This window comes from Tasmannia lanceolata, unplaced genomic scaffold, assembly GCF_043159265.1.
Source record: "Tasmannia lanceolata isolate RefF3 unplaced genomic scaffold, GAP_Taslan_0.1 ptg000018l, whole genome shotgun sequence".
Taxonomy (NCBI): domain Eukaryota; kingdom Viridiplantae; phylum Streptophyta; class Magnoliopsida; order Canellales; family Winteraceae; genus Tasmannia; species Tasmannia lanceolata.
In genome coordinates this window covers 29,180,851-29,208,793 of record NW_027518695.1, presented here as the reverse complement: position 1 = coordinate 29,208,793, position 27,943 = coordinate 29,180,851, and the positions used below count along the sequence as shown (strand labels likewise).

Genomic DNA, 27,943 nt, shown 5'->3' with positions numbered 1-27,943 from the left:
ATGTAATTTTACCAATGGAGCGAAAACGTCTTCCGAAAAGTCGGCGGCGTAATGACGCTAATTGGATGGTGGAGCTCCAAGGACTCCGAAAATTCGGTAGAACAATGGTGCTCATCGGATGATGGAGTTTTGCGTTCCCCAAAAATTAGGCAAAACAACAGCGCTAATCGAACGATGGAGCTTTGGCTTCTCCGAAAAATTGGTAGAACAACGACGTTAGTTGGAGGGTGTCTCTCCGAGTCCTCATAAATTTGGCAGAATGCCGATGCCCAATGTGAGCTCCCTAAGTATTTATCTACTTTCTCTCTCGGATAAAGAAACTAGGGTTTTTGAGAGTTTGGATAGAGTCTTCTCGAAAACAATGGAAAAACAGAGAAACAGAGGTTTTTTTACTAAAAACCTGATTTTGATATAGTTAAAATCTGATTTTTACACTTACCCCTCTATTTATAAGGCTCGGATCCCAAATCGTAACGTGTGATTTTAAAATAGAAAATTGCAATTTTGAATCGCAATTTGCAATTAGGGGAATCAAACCCCCGATGAGAGGGCCTTTGGGGTATTTTGGGTATTTTCTGGGGTTTTCGGGAGTTTCAACGGGTCGTAATTCCTTCGTTTGGACTCCGAATCGTGTCCGGTCAAATCCGTTAGACTCCTTGTGGTAAGGAGAATCCTATGAACCTAACTTCATGCTTTGTAGTAGCGTTGGTAATTTCGATGCGCCCGAAATTAGGTTGCCAGGATTTTTTGAGAGTTTTCAAGAACTTTTAAATTCGATAACTCCTTCGTTTGGACCCCAAATCGAGCACGGTCAGGTCTGTTGGACTCCTCGCAGACCTGACCATGCGTAATTTTGCACGTTTTTTACTCAAAGTTAAATTTACACAAGTGCCATGTGAAATTGGGCTTTTTGGTTGTGCCGTAAAAGGCTGGAGCCATGTGGGAACGGGCTTTTGGGTTTTAACTTTAGTACAAATTCATTTTTGAGAAGTATTTCATGTTTTACGAACCAGAGAGGGATCGAGAGAAAGAGAACAGGAGCTTCGGGCTCATCATGGGACTCATCCTCGTGACAACCTATCATTAGTACCACCTTGACAAAATTGGGTGTCTACATAGGCACATGAGGCTCGTTCAACGTAGTAGCTTCCTCTGACAACAACCTCACTCGAACATCACTAAGCCCCTCCTTTACACTTTGTAGCTCCACAGACAATGGTTTAAGCATCGGAGGATCGTCTGGGACCGTGGGTCCCGACTTGCTCGCCCCCTTCTCCACCCGCTTCTTCATAGGTGGTGCAAGTTTCTTCCTAGTCGGTGCCCTATGTTTCTTCTCAACGATCAGCACCGGGGTACTCTCCACCTCTTCTCCCATCCTAATATCAGGAGAGAAGGTCGAATCCACTGACCTAATGGGGTCTCCAACAGGTTTTGAGAATCGGTGCACTCAGACATACTTGAAAGGAGAAATGAAATACAAGTGGAGGAGAGAGACGCATCGGAGAATAATGGAGAGATCGCCGGAGAAGATAATGGAGAAATTTCGGTTCAAAATTTTGGATTTCGGTCGAAATTTAAAACCTTGCCTGTGAAAACAACTCAAAGAAGTGGGGGCAATATGTTAGGGGTAAAAACGGTATATTCGATACCGACACTAAGACCATCCCAAAATACAAAACACGTTCGACATAAGCCCTTACAAGGGAACTATCGAAGCCGACCTAACTTTCTCCCCAAATCCACACCACACACCACACGGAAACGACGTCCCGCATCATCGGCACCGACCCCCAAGAAATGAGACACAATCGCAGAAATCCTGCAAGTAAACAAAGAATCCAGTCGACCGTTACAAGAAACCCGCCTCCCACGTCAGAGAGAGGAATCAAAGGTTCCCGCTAAGACCACCATTCCCCTAACTCCAACTGGTTATTCTTAGGATCACACCCCCACAATTGTAACCGCCACCCATTCCACTACACGTAGGGAGAATTGAGGGCATGATTGGCTTCGTGGGCATCATGGGTCTTCTCCCCTATAAAAAGGTATCCACACACTCAAAAAAGGGATCATCCAATTCATTCCTCCCATCTTGCTGGTAATTTGTTCTGGCTCTCACACTTTCCCTTCGTCCTTTTCGTCTGTGTTGCCCATCTCTGACTTGAGTGTCAAAGTGGCCGCCCGGAGCCACAACTCTGGGCCCACTGACGCTTTCTTTGTGAGTGCAAGATCACAATCTCCACCAAGCTAGTACAAGCAGCCGGATTTTGGACACCATCAGGTTGTTACCTTTTGAGTGGTATTGGGAAATTTGGTAATTTGTTAAGTAAGCAACTATGGGAGGAAAAATCAAGAGTCTAAGATTGAAAGGAGAGGAAGCGTGATATATGAAAGCTTCGCTCCATCTATAAATATAGCCAATGAGTTATAGCCCAAGCATATTTTGTTATGCGTTATGTTTTATAAAAATTTAGTTGCACCATGTTATATGATACATCAAAGTATGGATCAAGACATTCTTTTACATACAATATTTTCACACCAAATTGCATTTTGACTGGGGCGCACCATTTTTATACCTCATGTTTTGATTGTGTGGGCCTACTATCTCTATCCAAACCAAGCATTCGCTAGGGATTATCATTTACACTTTTTTTGTGGGAGTGAGCCCATCATTTAACGCATATTTGATGCGTGGGTCCCACCATCTCCACCAAAAACAAGCACAGACTGGGGCCCATTGTTTTGCACCTCATTTTGTAAGAAAACAGAGAGGAGAGAGAGAGAGTAATCTCCCACACTACCTTTTGGTTTGTGTGAGTTTCTTTTATAGACTTCATCATATACAATTTAGGGAATCTATCTAAATATACAAAATTAGGGATCCCTGATTACAAGAGATTACAAGAAGGAATGAATAAGATACTATACATAGATTACTACGTATAGGAAGACTTTACATGATTTTGGCAACAATCCAAAATCACTGTAATCACCTAATTTTAGAAGGAGCTAACTAAGAAGAAAGAATCACACTAATTTTGGCTAATTTTGGCACGATGATATCTTCATTTACCACCCTCCCTCAAATTGATAGTCTGAACAACATTCAGTTTTCCGCGGAACCAGATATGACGTCGACCAGGAAGCCCTTTGGTAAGACCATCAGCAATTTGATCTTAACTAGAAGCAAAACTAATTTGTAAGGCACCACGAGTGGCTATTTCACGAACAAAGTGGTAGTCGACCTCGATATGTTTGGTACGTGCATGGAAGACTGGATTGGCGAGAAGGTACATGGCACTGACATTGTCATAATGAAATTTTGGACGGGCTGGGCAAGGGACAGCGAGGTCCGTGAGAAAAGCCTGAATCCAAAATATGTCAGCAGCCACAGTAGCTAGTGCGTGATAGTCAGCCTCGGTTGTACTGAGCGAGCTACAGTAGGTTGTTTCTTAGAGACCACATGATGAGATTAGGACTAAGAAAAATACCACCACCTGTGGTCGAGCATCGTTCATCTGGAGAACCCGCCCAATCGGCGTCGGAGAAGGCCCTAATAGAGAAATCACGAGAAGATGCGAATTGAAGTCCATGATCAATAATACCCTTGACGTAACGGAGAATCCATTTGATGGCTTCTAAATGAAGTAGGTCGGTGAATGAATTGACAAACTTGATTCACCACATAAGTGATATCTGGCCTTGTTAAGGTAAGATATTGTAGTGCACCAACGAGGTTGTGATATGTGGAGGCATCTGGAAGGGGATCGCCATCCAATCGAGACAATTTGGTTCCACAGACAGCAGGAGTAGAGACAGGTTTTGCTACAAGCATATCAGATCTTTCAAGGAGGTCAATGGCATATCGAGTCTGAGTAAGAGTGATATTGTGAGAAGACAGAATGACTTCCATGCCCAAAAAGACATGCAGTGGGCCCAGATCACGCATGTCGGATGTCTTTGAGAGAAAATGAAAAAGTGATTCGATTCCATGTGAATCACTGCCAATGAGAACAATATCATCAACATAAACCAATAGAAGTATGGAACCTTGGATTCCATGCTGAGCGAAGAGTGAGGAGTCATTAGGGTTGCTAACAAGGCCATGTTCTCGTAAGGCAGAGCTAAATCAGTTGAACCAAGCACGCGGGGCTTGTTTTAGACCATAAATAGCTTTATGAAGCTTTCATACATGATTTGGTCTTGTGGGGTCAACAAAGCCCGGTGGTTGTTGCATATGGACTTCTTCTGTGAGATGGCCATGAATGAAGGCGTTACTAACATCTAATTGCAGAAGTGGCCAATGGTTTGAACAAGCTAGTTCAAGAACAAGGCGAATGGTGGGTGCTTTTACAACAAGACTAAAGGTGTCCTTGAAGTCGATGCCTTCCTGTTGATGGAATCCTTTTGCCGCGAGTCATGCCTTGTGCCTTTCAATTGAACCATCTGCCCGAAGTTTGGTCTTGAAGACCCATTTGCAGCTGACAATATTGCCCTTAGGAGGAGGAGGGACAAGGGTCCATGTTTGATTCAGAAGTAGTGCTTTAAACTCTGCCGACATCGCATCCCTCCAGTGAGTCTTGGTCGATGCTTGACCGTAGCAAGTAGGATTGGGTTTGGAGGAGGCAGTAGCAAGAAGACACAGGGGAAGTGGATGTTTAGTAGCAAGTAGGGCCTTTGGTTTTCGAATACCATCTTTGAATCTGGCGATCATAGGATGAGTGTTGGTGATGGGGGGTGGTGGGGAGGAAGGTAAAGCAAGAGACATCAAAGAATCTTGGGAACTAATAGAGGCGGGTGATGACGAATCCGCAGTAGGATTGGAGGCGTAGGACTGGGGGGACCCACAGTGGGCGATGAGGGAGATGGTAGGTTAGGCAAAGGCAAGGGATTAGGGGGAGGCACCATCTAGGGGAGGGGTGTAAAGGTTGTGGATGGAGGCGGTGAAGGAGATGGTCGTTCTACAAAAGGAAAAGAATGTTCATCAAATCTGACATGTCGAGAGATGTAGAGACGTCCAGAAGTTGGATCCATACATTTGTATCCTTTGTGTTGAACTCAATAACCAACAAATATACATTGCCTTGTCCGAAAGTCGAGTTTGGTTTTATTGTAAGGAACTAGTAAGGGATAGCACGCACATCCAAAGGTACGCATGTGATCATAAATAGGACACCTACCAAACAAGATCTCAAAGGGGGATCGACCCTGGAGGTTCGAAGTCGGGAGGCGGTTAATCAAGTAGGTGCTTGTTTGAAACGCTTCAAGCCAAAAGGATTTTGGCAATTTAGCTTGATTCAAAAGAGCTAGGTCCATTTCAACGACATGTCGATGCTTCCATTTAGCTACCCTATTCTGTTCAGGAGTGTGAGGACATGTGATGAGATGATGGATTCCGTGTTTAGAAAGAAGGTTAGTAGATACACGTCCAGTGTACTCCCCCCACCATCAGTTTGTAAAGATTTAATCTTCTTGGATAATGCATTTTCAACAAGCTTCTTAAAATTTTCAAAGCATGCAGTAGCATCGCTCTTGTTAAAGAGAGGAAACAACCAAGAAAATCTAGAGAAATCATCCACAAGCAATAAATAATATTTATAACCATGATTACTCAAAACAGGTGCGGGGCCCCACAGGTCAGAGTGTAATAATTCCAAGGGTGCAGAAGAACGAGTACTAGATAAAGAAAAGGGTATCTTGCGATGTTTGCCTGCTAAACAACTAGGACAAATAGATTCTGAACATGAAAATTTAGAAATTGAAATTTGTTTATTCAGGGCTAACTGTCGAAGAACTGTGTTAGACTGATGACCTAAGCGCCAATGCCAAATATCCCCATGAAGACGGACTGTAGACAAGGCTTGATGAGAGCTTCTAAGATTCCCTATGTCTGCTTGTAGAGGGTACAACCCTCCCTTACTCAGTCCTTTGTGAAGAAGTTTCCCCGTTGTTCTGTCCTATATCATGAATCCCCGGGAGTCAAATGTAAATACACAATCCAAATCACGTGTCAATTGAGCAATTGAAAGGACATTTTTTCATAATGCAGGAACACACAATACATGACGTAGAGGAATGGTAGCATGAGTATATGAAATATCAACTGATCCAACATGAGAGATGGGCAAAGCAGAACCATTACCAACGTATATGGAACTGTTAGCATTGTACTCCAAGCGATTTTGGAGGGTATGAAGGGCTGGGGTCATATGGTTGGTAGCGCCTGTGTCAGGATACCACTGCTGATCCATGCTACCGATATTCATGGTTGCAAGGGCTTGAGATACATCATCGTGTTGAAGAGTAGGATCCCAACGGTGATAGCATTGTAACGTTTCGTGTGCTCTTTTAGAACAAATATGGCAAACAGGGAGTAAGGGACCAGTAGTGGGTGGAGCTGTGCCAAGAATGCCGGCATGAGGAGGGACAGGTGGAGTTGGGCGTGGTTGGGGGTGTTCCACGTCCATTTCCATGTCCTCGTCGGCCATGATTACGTCCACGAGAATTGTTGCGAGATTGAGAAGTGACAAACGTCGTAGCCTGGACTTGTTCGTTATGGAGTCAAGTAGTGCGCTCAAGAAACAAGCCATGACTGAGTAGTAGATAATATAACTCAGTAAAATATAACTCAGTAAAGGAAGGTAAAGGTATACATACAGATATCGAACTATTGAAGGCGATATAGTTAGGGCCTAGACCCGACAAGGTATACATGACTAGATCTTGATCATCAATTGGAGAGAGGGAAATTGCTAGGGAGTCTGCGATCGACTTGAGACGATTGAGATAATCTACCATTGAGAAGGATCCTTTGCGCAATTCCCGAAGTTGAATGATACAGGTCGTGGAGTGAGCAGAGAAGGTGGATTCAAGCGTGCTCCAAACAGCGTGTGCAGATGAGAGACTCACTGTTTGAGGGAGAACTGATTCTGTCATGGTAGCATTAAGCCAACTTAGCAGGGTTTTATCAACCCGCTCCCATGCAAGATACTCCGGATTAGGACGGGGAGTAGCATCCGTTGAAGAGGAGAGGAAACGAGGTGGTGGGAGGGGTCGATCCATCTACCATCCGATGAAGGTCTGCGCAGAATTGGCAGGAACTAGCTACGCCATAGGAGGTAATTATTTCGGTCTAGACGAATAGAAACAAGGTGTGTGATATTAATGAGAAGAGAGGGGGTGAAGGAGATTGTGGGAGAAGACATTGCCGAAGCAGGAGTGTTAGAGGAAGCTGAGTGGGGGGGAGAGTCTGCCGAAGCAGGAGGGTTAGAGGAAGCCGAGTGGGGGAGAGAGTCTACCATTACCGTATTTGGAAAGAAATAGAAAAAAGGGTTCTGGAAAGAGAGGGAAGAAAGCCACTAGGGTTTCATTCGTCACGAATGCGGGGAGCCGAGTCGCAGCGACAATACGATGAGGAGAAAGAGACGAATGAGGAAAGAACAGCGAATGGGTTTCTCTGAAGAGAGGATCGTTCAAGGTGCAATATATCTGTCAATTGCACCCTCTGATACCATGTAAGAAAACAGAGAGGAGAGAGAGAGAGACAGAGAGAGAGAGAGAGAGAGAGAGAGAGAGAGAGAGAGAGAGTAATCACCCACACTACCTTTTGGTTTGTGTGAGTTTATTTTATAGACTTCATCATATACAATTCAGGGAATCTATCTAATATACAAAATTAGGGATCCCTGATTACAAGATATTACAAGAAGGAATGAATGACATACTATAAATAGATTACTACATATAGGGAGACTTGACATGATTTTGGCAACTATCCAAAATCACTGTAATCACCTAATTTTAGAAGGAGCTAACTAAGAAGAAAGAATCACATTAATTTTGGCTAATCTTGGCAAGATGATATCTTCATTTAACACATTTAACGCATCTTTGATGTGTGGGTCCCACCATCTCCACCCAAACCATGCATAGGCTGGGGCCCATTGTTTTGCACCTCATGTTTTGATTTTGATAGGGCTTGGGCACACCGAGCATGGGTGGGCCTACCATATTATATCTTATGCATACATGGGTGGGCCCAGCCATTTTACACCTCATGTGTGTATGCGGTGGGCCACCATCTGCACCCAAACTATATAGTATAGGGTTGACCATTTTATACCATTTTTCAGGTCGGGCCCTTCATTTCACACCTCATGTTTTGATTTGTGGGTCCCATTATCTCTAGCCAAACCCATGCATAAGGTGGGGCCTACAATTTTGCACATCATGTTTTGATAGGGTGGAGCCCACCATTTTACATCACTGCATAGCATGGTTCTGGAATACTAGTAGTAGATCTAATTAAATCATTCTATAGATCTATTGAATCCAATTGAACTAAATATGCAATTAATCTAGAATGCAACATACTTACCTTGATCGGACCTCAATCGGCCATGCCACATGATTGATCTAGGCTGGATCTTCATCTGCCCCTCTGGATGGCCTGATCTCTGATGGGGCAGATCTCTTTATGGCTAGTTAGATGGTACCAAAGCACACCCCTTATTTGTTGATAAACAGATGATAGTGTTTTATCCATAACAGAGCTCTAACTAGTTTAATTACCTACTACTTCTGAGGTAGTTATACCCATGGTTTTAAATTTTGACCGAAACCGAAATCAGCAATACGCGAAACTGTCATTTATTTCGTCTGAAATTTCAAAATTTTAGTCGAAATTTCATTATGTTTTTTTTATAATTATTTCATATTATCCCGAAATTTCAGCCAAAATTACTGAAATTTCGGAAATTTGGGTCGAAATTTTGTACGAGTTAAAATACCCGTTAATTTCATTTTGTCGGATTTCGACCGAAATTTCGGTTTCGGTGAGGACTGAAACACAGTCCGAAACCGAAATTTGAAACAATGGTTATACCACGGCTACGCTAAAACATCCATGTCTAACTAGGATAAGCCCCACTGATTATCACCCTTATACCTTTCGCTGTTCACTAGGTTAATAAGTAAATCTAGTAATTTCACACTTAATCTCACTCTTCAATCCAGACCATTGATCTAAGATTAAAGGTACCCAGATAAGATCTTATACTTTACATTGCTCTACAATTTACCACGCTCCCAATTAAGTAATAAAAAAGTTAATATTTAAAAGAGAAAAGTGTTCCTGCATCGCAGTTACGCCCCACTGATTATCACCCTTATACCTTTCGCTGTTCACTAGGTTAATGAGTAAATCTAGTAATTTCACACTTAATCTCACTCTTCAATCCAGACCATTGATCTAAGATTAAAGGTACCCAGATAAGATCTTATACTTTACATTGCTCTACAATTTACCACGCTCCCAATTACGTAATAAAAAAGTTAATATTTAAAAGAGAAAAGTGTTCCTGCATCGCAGTTACACTCCCTGCGCTTTATTGGTTTACAAAGCCTCCCTTTCTCCCTCTGAACCCATTGCTCCCCTAAATGTTGAATATCCTCCAAATCCTACACCCAAATGTCTTGCTGAAATCTCGACCCCAAATACCAACCTCACTCAACTAAATGATGATTAAATTTGGAGTTTGGAATATTAGAGGCCTAGGGGCCTCTTCAAAGAGAAATGCTGTTAAAAATATGATTCAGTCCGAAAATCTCTCCCTTCTGTGCATTACTGAAACCAGAGCCACTCAAGAGTTTCTTCCCATTTACACCGAGGAAATGTTTCCAAATTGGAATGTGGTTACCAACTATAGCCATGCTCCAAATGGGAGAATTTGGGTCTGTTGGAACCCTGCTGAAATTTCTTTTAACCAGACTCATGTCTCTGATCAGCACATCCATGGGAACTTGTGGATCCCCCAGCACCAAAAGCACATCCACATCACTGCTATTTATGCTCACAATCATGGGAGAGAAAGAAGGAGACTTTGGGAAACATTAGAAGCCATGAATAACAATGGGACTCCCTGGATCTCCCTTGGGGATTTTAATGTTATCAGGTATATTCATGAAAAATTTGGAGGCGTGGATCCTGTTAGAACTGACATTGAAGAGTTTAACAACTGCATCATCAACTGCTCTCTTACCGACCTCAAATCCTTAGGCCAAACTCTTTCTTGGTCCAATAGCTCAAAAACTGGAGATTACAAGCTGAGGCACCTAGATCGGGCCATTGTAAATGACGATTGGCTTGAACATTTCCCATCCTCCTACGCCAATTTCAATAGTTCTTTGATCTCCGATCACTCCCCCATTATTATTCATCTCCTTGATCATAAAAATCCCTCCCCTAAACCTTTCCGATTCTACTCAATGTGGTTAGAAGACCTCTCCCTATTTGAAATTGTTGAGCGGGCCTGGAATTCCAAAGTCAGAGGCACTCCCATGTATCGGATTACCCGGAAGCTTCAGCTGGTAAAGCTTGCTATTAAGAGCTGGAATAAGGACATCTTCGGAAGGATTGATGTTAAACTTCCTCGCATCAGAAAAGACCTGGAGGATAGTCAAGCAAAAGTTCATGCTGACCCGGGAAATATCCTTCTTAGAGATCAGATGAATCAAATTAAAGAAGACTATCGCAGAGTTGCTAGTCAAGAAGAAAGCATGTTAAGACAGAGATCTAGAATAAACTGGCTGACATTGGGTGACTCTAACTCTCACTTTTTTCATGTAGCAATTAACTCTGCTAGTAACAGATCAAGTATTCGTGGCACCATGAATGAAGAAGGGGAAATAGTTACTGACCCAAAAGATGTGGAAGACACTTTTATAAACTACTTTGCTGGCATCCTAAATTCCCCTGGTCCTAGTCCTTCCCTTGACTCTGTTCCCGATCCCTTAAGAAATCTTCCCCCTGATACAGCTCAATGGCTAACTAGGCCTGTCCAGAGAGATGAAGTTGATGAGGTCATTAGATGCTGTGATGGGAGCAAAAGTCCAGGACCTGACGGATTTAATGGGGACTTCTACAAGGCCTTTTGGTATCTCATTGGAAAGGAGGTTAGTGATGATGTCATTGACTTCTTCAACAAAGGTAAGCTTCTCCAATCGGTGAATAATACCTTCATTAGCCTCATTCCTAAATCTATGGATGCTAGCACCCCTAATCAATACCGCCCCATCTCTCTGTGCAACTTTCTCTATAAAATCATCTCCAAAATCCTTGCTATGAGACTTCGGCCTTTCCTTGGTGAGATTGTGAGCCCAAATCAGTCTGCTTTTGTGAAAGGAAGAACCATCCAAGAAAATATCCTCCTTTCTAATGATATTATTCACAATTTCCACCGAACTTCTTCTAGACCTGCAATGTGCTTAAAGTTGGATCTGAAGAAAGCTTTTGATAATGTCTGCCACTCTTCTCTAATCAAGTTCATGCTGAAAATTGGTTTCAACGATATCTGGTGCAATTGGATCTTCCAGTGTATCTCCAGCCCTACCTTCTCTATCTTAATGAATGGCTCTCCAAAAGGGTACTTCTCATCCTCTAATGGGATCCGACAAGGAGACCCACTATCTCCCCTGCTGTTCTGCATCGTTATGGAGATGTTCTCCTCGATTCTGAATGAAGCTCAATGCTCAAAACTTATCTCTTCCCCTTTTGTCAGAGGAGATCTTACCATAAATCATCTGCTATTTGCCGATGATGTAATGCTCTTCTCAAAAGTGACTCTTGATGCTACTAGGGGGATCAATTCTTGTCTTCAAAAGTTTACTGAATGTTCAGGTCTCGCTGTGAATTTCCTTAAAAGTGAAATTTTCTTTACTGGAGTTGAATCCAATCTAAAAGGCCAGGTTTGCACTGAATTAGGAATCCCTGAAGGTCACCTGCCTATCAAATATCTTGGCCTTCCTCTCACTCCCTCAAGATTGTCTGCAAGGGATTGCCAGTCTCTTATTTCTAAAATAAGAAAAAGGATCTCTATATGGTGTAACCGTTCTCTCTCCAGAGCAAGGTGCCTAGAACTGATCTCATCTGTACTCAATGCCTTTCAACTATACTGGACAGCAGCCTTTCGCATCCCCCAGAGCTCTATTGATGAAATTGAAAGAATATTCCGAAATTTCCTTTGGTCTGGAGCTGATCTTCCAAACAAAATGCATCCAATATCCTGGGACCAAGTCTGCTACCCTAAGGTTGAAGGAGGGATTGGTATTCGGAAAATAAATGATCTTAATGTGGCCGGGCAAATGAAAATGTTCTGGAATCTTGTAGTGGGGAAAAAATCTCTATGGTCTGACTGGATTCACAAAAAATATATCAGAAACCAGAACATTTGGTTTATGAAAATGCCAAAAAGTCCCTCTTGAGGATTCCGAGGGATCCTCCAATCTAGGCCTCTGGTGGAAAAACTAGTTTGCTACTCTATTGGGAATGGTTCTAAAATTGATTTTTGGAAGCAGCCGTGGCACCCTGATGGTATCATCTCTAACCTGTCCTCTGTACGATACCTCTCCGATTGTATCAACAGTAATGCAACTGTTATGGATCTCCTTCATGATGGCGAATGGGACCCGATTCTCCATCTCCCCCATCTGAAAGCTCTAAAAGACATCATTGACAGAGGGATTCTAAATTTCGGAGACGAAAACCTCCCTATTTGGAAACCAACCGACAATGGTGAATTCTCGATCAAAAGTGCCTGGAACTCTGTTAGGCTCAAGAAGCCAAAGCCTCCATGGTGCTCTACTGTGTGGTTCTCTGGTGCTATTCCCAGACACGCCTTCACTTGTTGGCTGGCAATGTGGGGAAGGCTTCTCACTGCCGATAGGCTAATAAAATTTGGGATCCGGGCGTCCCCTTTCTGCCCCTTGTGCATTCAAGGGTCCGAAAGCATTAATCACTTGTTTTTCCAATGCTCATACTCCAAATGGATTTGGGAGACCATTCAGAGGCAATTAAATATCCGAAGAAGATGTAAAGGTGTTGCTGGAGAAGTAGACTGGATTAGGGAGCAGTTTGGAGGTAAAGGGCAGCTTAGCACTGCAGTTAAGCTTCTGTTCCAAGCCACAATCTACAATATCTGGTATGAGAGAAACAACAGAACTCACGGCAAGCAAAGTATCCACAAGCATCAGGTCCTTCAAAATATCATCCAAGAAGTCAAAATAAAACTCATTGCCCTCGAGCGAAATGACCCCATGGATGCTCGGAATGTTGATTGTGCTAGACTTTTCAACCTCCCTTGTTTCAAGGCTCAGAAAGTTCAGAAACACTGTACTTGGACAAAACCCCCCATTGGAACTGTCAAAATTAACACTGACGCCTCCCTTATTGCAGATATTGCGAGAGTGGGAGGGGTTATAAGGAATCATGAAGGTAGAAGCATCAAGATGTTCTCCCTCAAGGTTCGCACTGGAAGTATCCACCTGCTAGAATTACAAGCAATCCTCCAAGGCCTCCTGCTTGCAAGAAAACACAACATGACCAACATCTGGATGGAATCTGACTCCCTTGTTGCTGTAAATGTGGTTCTCAAAAAATTTAAATGCCCTTGGAAAGAGATTCCTACCCTTGCCAAGATCTATAAAGGTTTGGCTGAGACAAATTCATGGTGCATAAGTCATATTTGGCGTGAAGCTAATTCTGCTGCCGATTTCTTATCCAAACCAGATTGTGCTGTTAATGGAGATGACCTGAACACTGACTCTGCTCCTCCCCTCCTTCTTGACCTCATGGTGCTGGACTCTATGGGAGCCACATACACTCGGTTGTAATTTTTTCCTATGAGTAGGGTTCCTTTAAATTGGTGCGGTTTTGGTTGGGGGTTTGTTTCCACCCTTTTGCCTTCATGTTATTTTTGTTTTGTGTGGGAGCATGTTCCTAGATTGTTGGCTTTTGAGCCCACGTAGCTTGTAATTGTCTTTCTTTAATGATATCTGGTGGGGGTCTTGCCTAACCCCAGCTTACTCATCAAAAAAAAAAAAAAAAAAAACCCAGGAATGCTTTTCTCTATTTAAAATTGTATAAGACAAAAGCTATATTACAATCTTGTCTAACGTAAATATTAAACCTTGCTTAGGGCCTACAAACCATATCATTTTTCTATTTTTTGTCGAGCTACTAACATGATATGATATTTGGTATGAGGAGATGCTTACAAGGAATCTAATTCTAAGAGCATGGGATTGGGAGGCTCCTTATAGTGGCAAGTAGAAAGAATTTCACGGTTCCCTTTCATTGAACCTTTTTTGTACCCTTTCTACAACACACCTTTATATAAATCACTAAAAAAAGAAGTATGAGGTTAAGCGCTAACAGCATTGAATTCTCAACATTTCCCCTTCTTATAAACACCCCTTCACACTTCCATCGATCTCTCTCCACCTTTTCGCTCTCCGCCAAGCAAATCGTTTCGGGTAATTTCATTTCTCCAACTCCCATCTTTCTTAAAATCTGGGTTTTACTTATTTCGATGTCTTATGGTAGGGAGAACCCGCCCTTTTTTTGTGGTCTATTTTTCATCTCAACCTAGACCGCCTGGAAATTTTATCAAGACCCCATTTTTGCTGTCTTTGTTATTGTTCTTTCGGTCGAATACTTCTTGAGAGATACCCATTATCTCTTTCTATTGGTGAAAAAAATCTCTTTCTATTAGTTAGAAAAATTGCCACTTGAAAAGTACTGGGTTCTTATTTATTTGATGCATTCTGCTGTGTACTTTATTGGTAATGGAGTGAATTGACCGTATTCTGCTAGAAAATTAAATTCTAAGTGTTAGGTACCTAACCTATATGACAAAAGCTGTAGAGCTGATGGAACATGTTAGGCTAGGCCCTTTAAACCTGTCTCGTAACAGGCTGGGTCCAACCTAGTCCTATACCTAGGTAGGCTACCACTTAGGACCGTAACATTCCACTACGCTTCAGTCAATCCTAGCTCTATGATGACTTTCACTCTGCCCTTTTTTCTTGGTAGCCCTTTCCACAAGTCGCCCCTTCCATGACTCGAACATGGGACATGGCCTTTGCTCTTATGCGGTTATGCCTAATGTTAGGTACCTAACCAATACCATAGTTAGCAAAATGTGATTCGACAATAAAACGTGACGGCAAAAAATTGAGTTTAATACGGTTTTGGAAAAAAAAAACGAAGTGGAAAAACAGGAACACAAAAAAATGAATTTAAAATTTTGTGATCTACAAAATATAGTAGGGGTAAGGTTGGAAAGTTGGCCAAAAAACATGTTTAATACATCTATTTAAAACATTTGCCTCAAAAAACTCGGTTTTTTTAGTGTAAAAGTTTTAAACGGAGATTTAAATGAAAAACCATTAAAACGAGTTTTAAACATCGTTTTTTGCTAACTATGACCAATACGCCAAAAGCTCTAGATAGAACGTGTTAGACTAGGCCCTTTAAACCTGTCCCATGCTAGGATGGTCCCACCTAGTCCCATATCTAGGCAGGCCCGTACTCAGGACCATAACACTAAGTTGACATGTTTCTGGTTTTAGTGGCGTTGGTAATTTCATCTAACATGAATCCGGGTTTAGTACGTTTTCTTATTTGGGTGGGCTAAGGTTGAACATTTGCATGTGCATATGGTGTTCTTGAATGGAAATGCTTGTAGTAGGTGCAAATGCTTGTCTAGTAGTACAGCAGATTTTAACTTTGTTCTGTTGAGATATGCAACAAATTAAGTTATGGTATTTGGGAAGTCTGTGTTCTTACATACACCAAAATCTGGCTATTTCACTGTTCAAATATGAGGATTTTACATATTTGTGTCATTTATTTTCGTTGAGTGTTTATTCATGAGTGTGAAGACATGTTGGGCTGATTTTACATATGCTGTGCAGGAAAGCAGAAAGTGTTACTATATACTCAAAATCTTGGTCAGAGAAGTGGTCTACAATCTAGGGCATCAATGAATTTGGCAAAGGAACTCCCAGTGAATATGAATCTTTATCCTGATATAGACCCATACAGTTCAGGGTCTTTGAAGGTTTCGGATATCCACACATTGTATTGGGAGCAGTCTGGAAATCCCAATGGACATGTGAGTAGAATCATCCTTTTCATTCCTTTAGTTTAATAACCCAAAGTGTTATTCACAATTACCGTTTTTGAATGCCTTCCGTGACTTTTCAATTAGGAAGCCCTGAAATAGTTCTCCATAAGTGCTTGCATTTGCTTAGGTTCAAATGTGCCCCTCATCTGAGTGGAGTTAGTGAGCCACTGTTAATTTACGGACTTGGTGATTTGAAACAACCTGTTGAGAAAATTCAATGGTCATTATAAAGTGAATGAAGAGTGTGTGATAACAAACTTACCGAAAGGAGAACATGTGTAACAGATGCACCATTAAAAAAAAAAGAAACATGAGATAATAGAGGTGTTTCACTTACTCATCCATGGTCTGATTAGTGATTGCTATCAGTGGGATTTGGATGATGCCATTGCCAGATTGTGAACATGGTTTAAATTTCGGCCGAAACGAAACGAAACGAAATGGCCAAAATATTTCGATTTAGGCAGTCATTTAAACTAAATCCACTTGGATTTGGAAAGTTACAAGATTTCACCCAAAATTTTGGCATTTCATTAATGTTTCGGTCGAAGTATCCGAAACCTGACTTTTCATATATAGAAAATGTGAAAAAGCAAAGTTTCTGGTGAAACCCTGACAAAAATCAATTCCACTCGCTGAAAAGAGAAGAACGACGAGTTTCCTTTAAGATATTTCTAAAAATAAGACAAAATAAAAAGAACAATCCCTCAATTGCGTAGTGGCAAGAGAAACCATCATCGGTTCGAGAACTTCCTTCAACTCTATCACATCTTCTATAATGACCAACTAATCAAGGAATTCTTCATTTGACAATCCTCTGAAAATTTCAGGAATGTCAAACTTCAAACATTTGTTCCATTTATGATTTTTAGAATTAGTTTGAGAATCAACTCCATACGATCTCTTCTTCAAGATGCGATAATTTTTTATGTGATAATTGTTATGTAAGGGATTCAACCTAATGGTGCAACACAACCACTTCCTCTCTCCACCTGCAACACTCTATTGGAGAAGATCGATCGATCTCCAAGAACAAAACTCTTGCTCTGATACTAATCTTATGTTGTGCAATTGATGAAACATGAAATTCGATTTTGGAATTCTGCTTGCAAGTCACAAAATCCACAAAGAGACAAAGAACACAAGAAGAGAAGAGGGTGTTTATCGTTACTTATATTCAATATATGGATTTAAACTCCGGAATCATAACAAAATTCAGCCCAAAAACCCCATTTCCTCCATGAATTTATAATAACAACACTTAAATGCTAAAGAACTCTAATCCATGAAGAATTCGTTATGGAAAAGAAATACGACAAAAATAAAAACATGTTAAAATAACATTTTGTAGTTGTTGTTCCTTTCATCATTTGATCGACAACTGGAATTGTCAATCAATGATCAAATATCTTGATCCTTGAACTGGGACATCAATCTAACTGCTACATCTTCAGCTGTGGTATAATGTGTACTCCTTAAACCCTTGATTGGCTTCTTCTTGGCATGACCAAGAATGCTCATGTAATCTTTGGCCACTTTATCTACATCATCCAGTGTAGTAATAGTAAGGTAAATAAGTTTATCTATCAAGTGGTCATGAGTAGTGTTAACAGAGAGATTTGAGAATGAAATGTTGTGTGTTAGCCTCCTTGCCCTAACACACACATATATATTTATTATGAAAAGAATATGAAAAGACTATAATGCCCTTAGGCTACATAAGCTTATTCTAACACTCTCCCTCAAGCTGGAGTATGAATGTCATACATGCCCAGCTTGTTACATAAATCACTCAATCGAGCTCCATTTAATGGCTTGGTAAACATGTCTGCAATCTGATCATTCGTTTGAGTGAACTCAGTTTGAATTTGGCCTGTCTGAATCCTGTGACGAATAAAGTGACAATCCACTTCTATATGCTTAGTTCGTTCGTGAAATACCGGATTCATAGCTATGTGAATGGCTGACTTGTTGTCACAGTAGAAGGACGCAGGTGGAAAAGACTATAATGCCCTTAGGCTACATAAGCTTATTCTAACAAGCAGGATTGCTCAGAAGATTACGATCATCTGCAAATAAATGATATTATACTCCATTGGTGTGTTACTGTGTCTCATCCCAAGAGTGACTCTCTGAAAGAAGGTCAAGTGCATATTTCCTTAGAGATATAAATATACCCTTTGATGATCTGGCAACATCAATCCCAAAGGAATACCTCAACACACAATTCTTTGATACAAAAGATTTTCTGCAGATATTTCTTAGAGTCCAACCGTTCCTTCGGTATCATCACTTGTGAAGATAATCTCATCCACATACACAACTGACATGGTAAGCCCTTCTCATCTTGGTTTCACAAATAAAGTGTGATTAAGACTGCTGATATGGAATCCAATCTGCATAAGGACACTGTTGAGTCTCTGAAGCCAAGCTGTAGGAGATTGTTTAAGCCCGCAAACTTCTTCAATCTACAAACTAGTTCCCTTGAGATATAAACCCAAGAGGGGAGAGAGAGAGAGAGAGAGAGAGAGAGAGAGAGAGAGAGAGAGAGAGAGAGAGAGAGAGCTTCTTGAAATTCCCCATGAAGAAAAAGCATTCTTGACATCTAGCTGTGACACTAACCACTTCTTATTTTGCAGCAAAGATCTTTCTGTCTTCCCCTCCATAGGTCTATGCATGGACTTTAACTTCAAGGCGGGCCTTGTACCTACTTCCCCATTGGGACGATACTTGACAATGTATATCCATATGCATCTCAACAACTCCTAGCTCTATTCTTTTTCTAAATCCAGCACTTGTTCTTCCATCGCCTTCTTCTAATAGGTGTCAAGCAAGGGTTTTCTAGCCACTTTAGAATGCTGTGAGATGAGAGGATTGCAACAAAGGACCTACATGAAGAAAAAATACCTTCATAGGAAACATGATGGTTAATGGGGTGACTGTGCAAGATTTCTTCCCTTTACTTGATTGGACAAATCAAGAATCTCAGAATTAATAGAAACAATAGGAGAATAAGTGACACGATAGTCAGATGTAAGAGGAATGATATGACTTTGGATCTAAGGATCTGATCTAGCCATCTGGGTGCATGAACTTATGGTTATACTCTCCTCTCCTCTTTATATGTACATACGTTTTGATTGTTGTGCCCTTGGTATTTCCTTGAAATTCTTGATTGAGACTATTGGGACTACTATAACTGATGAGACTTTCCCCAACATTAGGCAGAACTAGTCTCTTCTCTTATCTGAAAAATAAGGGACATCTTCAAAGAATATAACATACAGTGAGATGTTTCATTTTTCATTTTTTGGATTAATGCACTTGAATCCCTTTTTAGATTTAGAATAGCCAACAATGACACAATGGGTCTGTTAGATTGTTTATCTTCGAAGGATCAAGATTTTGAACAAAACTGCACATTCAAAACACGTAGAGTATTGTTATAGGGGGGAACTAGCAAATTTAAGACTCTCAAGATGGATTATTCATTACAACAATGGTAACCTATTAATCGCGTAACAAACAATTAAAACAACACCATCAATAAAGTTTAGGTACCCGTATTTTTGTGAAAAGGGGATGGATTACTTCCAATAGGTCACATTGTTTGCGTTCCACTATTCCATTCTGTCAAGGAGTTTAAGGACATGGAGAATGGAATTCAACACCATTCTGCAAATAAACTTGACGTTCTTCAAGAAAGGTATTCATCACCATTGTCAGAATGAAAGTTCATGATATTGCTGTTGAATTGATTTTTGGAAAGATTTGAACAAGATTTGGATTGTTAGCTCTATCTTTCATCAAAAAAAAAAGAAGCTGTGTCTTTCATCAACATAAGAGTAACATCATCAATAAACAAATGATACCGAAAACCAACATAGAAGATAATGGGTGGATCGTGCATGTCCCTAGGCATTAGAATGGATTAACTGAAAGGGAAAAGTACAACCATGGTTTAAACTTTTAGAATATATGAACCGATGATTTTTTTCCCAATCACAAGTCCAACATCATAAGTTATCAAAATAAAAGTCAACCGATACTAGAAACTTATTGTAAAATTTGAGAGAATTTTATTAATCTTGGATGATGTGATTTTATTCTACCTAATCAAACCATAGTTGCCTAATCTAACTTATTGTGAGATCTCACATATTCTAACATGCCCCCTCAAACGTATATGGATTGAAAATCGATATACATTTGATTACAATGAATATCCCAAAAAAATGTAAAAATTTGCCAATTTTTGTTGCACATTGTCACGATTGATGTCTACTTGTTGTATGTTGCCAATATTGTTGAAGATGATGGCCACCTGTCGTTGAAGAATGTGTTGCATTAAAAGGTGAGCCGCGAAGAGCTTCAATGAACTGAATTGGACTCAAGCCTGAATGAGCAAGTCATTAGGCCGATTAGAATATCAAACCTTCTGAAAATGGGTCACAATGGACCAATGCCGGAATGGGCAAGAAATGCGTCACAATGGACGAATGCCGGAATGGGCAAGAAATGGCCTCTATGGGCAAAAGAAAGCCTCAATGGGCAGACTTCACGGGTCAGCTTGAGATACCGAAGAGAGAAATTGCTCTCTCATGCACGAACCTCAAGGAGAGAGGCCCCTCAACTGAGTAGAGCTCCTAGTTCGGGCACGCACCACAAAGATGTACCTCAACCGAAATAGGCGAAAGACAAAACTATAAAGAAAGAGAGGAAAGAAATAGAAGAGAAAGCGACAAATAGCGGTTAGGAATGGTGGCAACAATTATCGACGAAAAATTGGACATTGGGAAAAAGTGTGCAAATATCAAATATGTGTTTTGAAAACAAATCCCTTTTTTTTAAATTTGTGAAGGTGTTGACAGCAAAATAAGGAGATCGTGTAATTGGCACAAGATGATGAGGGGGTGCATTCAAGAAGATGAGGGGTTATTGAAGGCAACCAAGAGAGTTTTGAAAATTAGATGAGAAAAGAATGCAAGGAGATTGAACAAGAATGCTAAGGATATTATATATTGTGTGCATGTAAAGTCCAATATTTTCCAAAAAGTACTATGGGGCCCGCATGATAAGAAGATCCAAATTGTTCATTTGTTGGGCCACAAAGTAAATAGGCTACACCGTATAAATAATCTCCATAGGATGATCCTAAAACTCCGATCTATTGATGTTTTGATAATGGGCGATCCCATTGTAGATCGAAGGGTTAGGATCATCCTACGGAGATGATTTACAAGATGAAACCTATTTACATTATGGCCCAACAAATGAACAATTTGGATCATCATATGAAGTGGGCCCCCATTACTTTTGGAAAAATGCTATATTTCACAATGGGATAAAATATTTTCCTAAGGGGCATTATGAAGTGGCTCCCCTCTGTCGCTCCCTTAGCCAAGAAAATTTAGTAGGAGAGAGGGGCACATTAATTTAGGTTACTTGAGAGAGAGAGAGAGAGAGAGAGAGAGAGAGAGAGAGAGAGAGAGTATTAATTACACACGAGTGCATTGAATACAACCAGTAGAATGGGTTTCATAGGCTCCGTTTCTTTCGACATAGAATTTGTTTTATGTTGTAAAAATGAACATGTTAAAGTATAAAAGATAAATAACACCTTTCTCCAACAGCTTAAGCTTTAGGAGAAGTTGGTTAGTTAACATGGTATCATAGCCAAAGGTCTCGAGTTCAAACCTCCCGGATAGCAAAAATCCACATGCGATGGTCGGCCCCAAGTAGGACCACATGTGCCACATGTTTGCCAAGTGGGTCACACGTGTGGGGGAGTGTTAAAGTATAAAAGATAAATAACACCTTTCTCCAACAGCTTAAGCTTTAGGAGAAGTTGGTTAGTTAACAGAACATAAAACTAATTTTAAGTCAACGAAGCCAAAATGAAAAGTTCCTGAATTTTAGGGAAGAATTGCCCCACCTCTCCCCTTAGCTTTGCCCTTGATTTTAGCCTAGGAAAAAAGGAATTTGAAAGACCCACATGTTAGTTGTTTAATGGCGGTGTATGTCTTATGACATGTGTAATTTTATGACAAGTGTAGAGAGATCTTTGTTGCATGGACGAACACACAGAACGATAAAAGGATTGGTGCTTGTTCTTGCAAGGAGATTGAAACTAATGAAGCTGGTAAGGAAGGAAGTACTAGTGGTGTTAATTTGAGAAAGAGAATGTGGGAGCGATGGTGGCCGGCTAGATCGGTCGTCCGCCGGAGAGAGCAGCTATTTGTCTTGTGGTCACTCCAAGATCGGTAGCTCTGATACCATGTAAAATTTGAGAGAATTTTATTAATCTTGGATGATGTGATTTTATTCTACCTAATCAAACCATAGTTGCCTAATCTAACTTATTAGTGAGATCTCACATATTCTAACACTTATGACATAAGACTAGAAGGAGATGAATAACTAGATCGACAATTCCATATATGAAGGTTATCCTTACCCTGACTTAATTACTATGGAGATGCTAGTAGCATGAGGATGAAAGAGATACAATCCTAGCTCTCATCCTCCACTAATTCTCCACTTCGCTCTCATGTCCAGTGAAAGAGATAGGAAGAACCTACATTATACTTCAGGTAAGGGACTTTTTGAATTACTTTCGAAAAGAAGGTTAGTAGAAAAGTGAGGAACATGAATAGCAAACTGAAGGGAAAGAGGAGGAAACGGGAATGATTCCCTTGCCAGAGATTTTGATAAGAGCTCCATGATCAAGTTTTACAATACGAATGAAGTTAAAGGTTCAAAACAAGAAAATAATTGAGACATACCACTCATAGATCAGTAGCCTTAGAGTCAATTATCCATGGGGTCTGAGAGGGTGGAAGAGTGATATGGAAGCTATGTTGCTTTAGTACGGATATGAGTGTTGGAATCTGACATGGGTATCGAGTGTCGGATTCGGCAACCCTAAAAAAGAATGATTCGTGGATTCGCCAAAATATTTTAATCAATTCTCAAATTTTAATATTTTTATGTTTTCTTACTAGGTCATACAATCGGATTAGGTGACCGAACCGAACGACGACTGCCCGAGTGTTGCAATCGACCGCCTGGCCAGCTTTCCAATCCCTTTCGTACACAGGACACTCCATCAATCTATCAAGGGTGACATCGTCATAAATGGCATTTTCACACCACCATTGTACCATATAATAAAAGTTTTAATAGGCAAAGTAGATATAATGTTTTATTTTCATTTAAGAAACTTACTATTAGGATGGGTAAAACTCAAAACATGTGTTAATTGTAAAGTTGTTCTGGTAGTATTCAGAAAAAAAACAAATAAAAGAGATCAAGAAGTGTCTCAAAGAATCCTGAAGTATTGGAATCCAAGACGTGTCCAACATGGATTCTTTTTCCATCAAGAAGAATCCATGTAACATGGTATGGAAGGTTGATGTAGACATGTAGTACCTGCCTGGGCTAATAGAGGTTGCGCGAGTGGAAGACATGCCCTTGACACGATTCATTTCATGGACCGTAGAAGTATATTCAGCCAGAGACATGCAAATCCGATAACATCCGGAAACAAATTGAGGAGCATCTAAAGAATGGCTGTAACTCTGCACAATAGGATCAGTCGATGCTCTGTTTACCATCAAAGGCGGCTTACTATAGTGATCCCAACATCTCTCCCCGGTATGGTTGTTCCTTCCCCCAAAAGAACACTCCTTATAACCATAAGACCGCCCCTTCAACCGTTATGAATATCTCCCCTTCCACCAGCATCACGACCTTCAGACCTCTAGAGTCTGAAACCAAATCTGATCCATCAATCACAAAGGGAGGTGGCTGCATAGTCTGTCTTATATGCTCATCATGCTGTAGAATGACATACACACTTTTAACGCATGGAAAGGTCTGAGTCTTCAACAAATGTGCCCAAGTAGGTACGGATTCTATATTCAAGCCACTCTACAACTCCAAAGATATTTTTTTTTCTCTTGCCTTTTCTTTATCTGTTCAACATCTTGAGGGTAGTGAAATTGATCGTCTTCATAAAATGCCAACTTTTTGCATATAAAACGTAAATGAGTAAAGTATTCCTTGAGCGATTGATCTCCCTATTTAAGTTAACTAGCCTCCAGACATAATTGATAGAGTCAGGCTCTATTATATTGATCCAAATGCAGGTCATGAGTTATATCCCATATCTCTTTGGCAAAGGACAAAAAGTATATGCTTCTAATCACATTCGGCTCCATATAGCTCCAGAGCCAAGATGTAACCGTCACCGACAAATTTTTGGATTCCTAGTCTCCATATTTGGGATCATCCACTATAGGGGTTTGATCAACTCTATACTCTTTCCATGTTTCTTCTTTCCACCAATAATCTCAATTCCCATGACCATCATAAAAAATTAATCCCATTCATATTGAATCCTTCTAATTTGTAACCCAAGAAATTCTATAGGATTAAAACTGAAAATTGGCACTTCTAAATGTTCAATGGACATATTTGAAGACAACTCCACCGCCGTTCAACTAGAACACTGACTAGCCAACTTGGGAAATTCTCACACATATGGCACAACCAAGGGCTTACCAACCCACTGTCATCGCAAAGACATAAGGAGACTGAGAAACAAGAGGTAAAAGCATCCTCATATTTTTTCCTCTATTCTTCAGATCCACATCAAGTTAGTTTTGCATGAGAACAGGATTCAAACTAACTATTCTTGTATCGATTTTACTTATCAATTCATCCGACACAAGATCGGATCTTAAGACATCAAATCCTTATTTCCAATTAAAACCCCTAGACTTCACAAGGTCTCTTGAAAAACAAACATCGAATCCCATTTCAAGGATTCTCAAGGAACATAGCTCAACCCTCAAATTAGTGTTGGGTGGGTGAGGGTGCTTCCACCATCTGTATGTATGGTCACCACTAAAACAAAAACATATTCTGAAAGCCAATAACTAAGGGAAAGGAGATCATGCTCTAATACAATGTTGGGTGCATGGGGGTGCTTCCGATATCTGTATGTATGGTCACCACTAAAAAAAAAAACATATTCTAAAGGCCAATAACTAAGGGAAAGGAGATCATGCTCTAATACAATGTTGAAGTGACGATGAGAAAAAGAAGAGTTTGGGGGGAAAGGGCTCAACATCCCACTTAGTGGTTTTGACCTACGTATTATTACTTGGCTGATATCTACAGAACTATCTTTGTTTTTTTTTTTTTTTTTTTTTTTTGAGAAATCTACAGAACTATCATTAATGAAATAAAAGATAATTGAAGACTGTTGGAATATGTGAGATTCACCGTTGATTTGGGTGTAGTAGAATAGGCAGTTTGGTTAGATTGCAACTAAGCTAGATTTAGTATAGGTAGGATTTCTATCTTTATCTCTTTCCTTGGTTAGGATTTCTTTCTTTATCTCTTGCCATAGTTACCCTTAATCTTTCCATGTTTATCTTTTGAGTGTTCTATATAAACACTCTTTAGCATCTTTGTAATTTATTCAATATTAGTGAAAATCTTCTTATAATTTTACATGGTATCAGAGCGATTCGATCCGACCATGCATTGAGGACAACCACAAAAGCTCTCCTCTCCGGCGGATGGCCAATCTAGCCGTCCGCCGGGCCTTTTGTTGCAAGTCCTCCCATCTGCTTCATGTCTTCCTCGTTGTTGTTTTTTTTTTTCAACGCTTGTCTTCTTTCTCATTCCTTATTGCTGTTTATCTCCATCTACTCCTAGGGGATGTCTTCCTCATCTCATATCCTTCGGACCCGGTTCCATCTTTGTTGTTCCTTTTACCATGCTATCTCCATCAGCCAAACCCCAATAGTACTTCTAGTCATACACTTCCTGCTGCTGTCATTTTCACCTATCCTTTTATTAACATGCTTGAAGGAAAAGGTTGCAGCATCATCTATTTCTCATTTCTAAAGCCTTACATGGTCTTCTTTGCACCACTTTCCAAAGCCTTGCAATATTTTCCAAGGAGCAGCCCATCATGACGAGAGAGATAGTTGAAAATTGGCACCCCTTCTATCTCTAAAGGTTTCTAGTTTTCCAGCAATCATTTGATTTCATTTACACACCCCCATCCTTTCTCTTTAGCAAAAGAGTACGCCCAAATAATTGATAACGGCACTCCTTTCCACCTTTAAAATTTCCTATTTCCCCTAGTATTTTATAAGAGCCTCGTTCTCATCTTATGTGTCAGACTCCCAAATTGATAATCATATTCAAATTTGATATCCGTACCTCTTGCCAAAAAAAAAAAAAAAAAATTCTCTATTGTCCAAATGCTAAAAGTTTTATGTTGATATTTGCCAAAATTTGTCTTACTCACTAGTTGTCGCTTTCTCCTTTATTTCTCTAAATTATTCCTCTTTTTAGTTGTGGTGCTTCATTTATTGTGCAACACGTGCCTAAAAGAGAATTTTAATTTCATGAGGGTCGGTACTGTTTTGCCCATCGAGGCCATTTCTTGCCCATTCCGGCATTGGTCTATTGTGACCCATTACTTGCCCATTTTGGCATTGGTCCATTGTGACTCATTTCTTGCCCATTCCGGCATTGGTCCATAGTTACCCATTCTCACTCGCCCATCAGGGCTTGAGTATCATCTAGCCCTATTGAGGCTATGATCTATCATGATCCATTGGCTTTTAAGCCCTCTTGGCGACAAATCAAAAAGTTGTGTCTCCTTCAACAATCAATATCATTGGGCAACAACATCAGAGGGTGTTCATCATCAAATTTTTGGGAGTAAGATCAGAGGATTCTATTCTTATGGGAATTTCTGGTGGAGGATTTTATTTTTTCATATTGGGGATATTTATTGTAATCAAACGTATATAGATTTTCAATCCAAATACGTTTGAGGGGGCATGTTGGAATATGTGAGATTCACCGTTGATTTGGGTGTGGTAGAATATGCAGTTTGGTTAGATTGCCAACTAATCTAGATTTAGTATAGGTAGAATTTCTATCTTTATCTCTTTCCTTGGTTAGGATTTCTTTCTTTATCTCTTGCCATAGTTACTCTTAATCTTTCCATGTTTATCTTTTGAGTGTTCCATATAAACACTCTTTAGCATCTTTGTAATTTATTCAATATTAGTGAAAATCTTCATATAATTTTACAAAGACATAAAGTAAGAACCAATTACAATTATGCCATTAGTATATATAATCACTAACACTAACAGACTAGAGACATGCGCATCAACTACATACATCAATATAGATTGATCTTGAGTATGCTCTGTGTGGTTTTAGTATGCTATGTGTGGTGTCTTTATGAATTGAGTTTTAAAATATCTTGTATTTATTTATTTTCTACATTTTTATGATTACTGACCCATAAAGCCTTGGTCATAAGATTTACAATTTTTTATTCATAAATTGTACTTCTTGACAGCCAGTTGTATTTCTCCATGGGGGACCAGGAGGTGGAACATCACCCACTAACAGAAAATTTTTTGATCCTGAATTCTACCGGATCATTCTGTTTGATCAGGTTTACATTCTTAACTAATATGTTAGTTTTCTTATTATTTGTTACTTCATATAGTTCTATTGTCAAATGACCATTGTCTTCTCCAGAGAGGTGCAGGTAGGAGTACGCCCCATGCCTGCTTAGAGGAGAACACCACGTGGGACCTAGTTGATGACATTGAAAAACTTAGGGAACATTTGAACATTCCAGAATGGCAGGTTAAAATTGTCATCCCTTCTCCATGGAGAATCCTTATGGATATATTTCTTACTTTTTTTTTATATAATAACGATGCAGGTTTTTGGTGGGTCATGGGGAAGCACTCTTGCACTTGCTTACAGTCAATCACATACTGACAAGGTTAGCAAAATCTCTTATTCTTCTGTCTTTGCCTTTACTTTTATTTTTATTTTTTTGGTAGTCTACTATAATTTTTAATATATCTATTATTACTATTATATTATTACTACTACGAATGCCACCCATTGTCTAG

The 27,943-nt window shown here is 40.1% G+C and overlaps 1 protein-coding gene across 2 annotated transcripts in view; it reads left to right on the top strand.

Annotated features, from left to right (window-relative positions):
• Positions 1-14,025: 14,025 nt before the first annotated feature.
• The window catches only part of LOC143851300 (proline iminopeptidase-like), a 69,771-nt gene continuing 55,853 nt past the window's right edge, over positions 14,026-27,943 (top strand). For both annotated transcript variants that reach the window (XM_077360679.1, XM_077360678.1), the window contains exons 1-5: positions 14,026-14,313; positions 15,757-15,956; positions 27,373-27,471; positions 27,558-27,668; positions 27,748-27,810. In XM_077360679.1, coding sequence (XP_077216794.1) covers positions 14,196-14,313; positions 15,757-15,956; positions 27,373-27,471; positions 27,558-27,668; positions 27,748-27,810 — 591 coding nt within the window. In that variant the 5' untranslated portion in view covers positions 14,026-14,195. The remainder of the gene's footprint in view (positions 14,314-15,756; positions 15,957-27,372; positions 27,472-27,557; positions 27,669-27,747; positions 27,811-27,943) is intronic.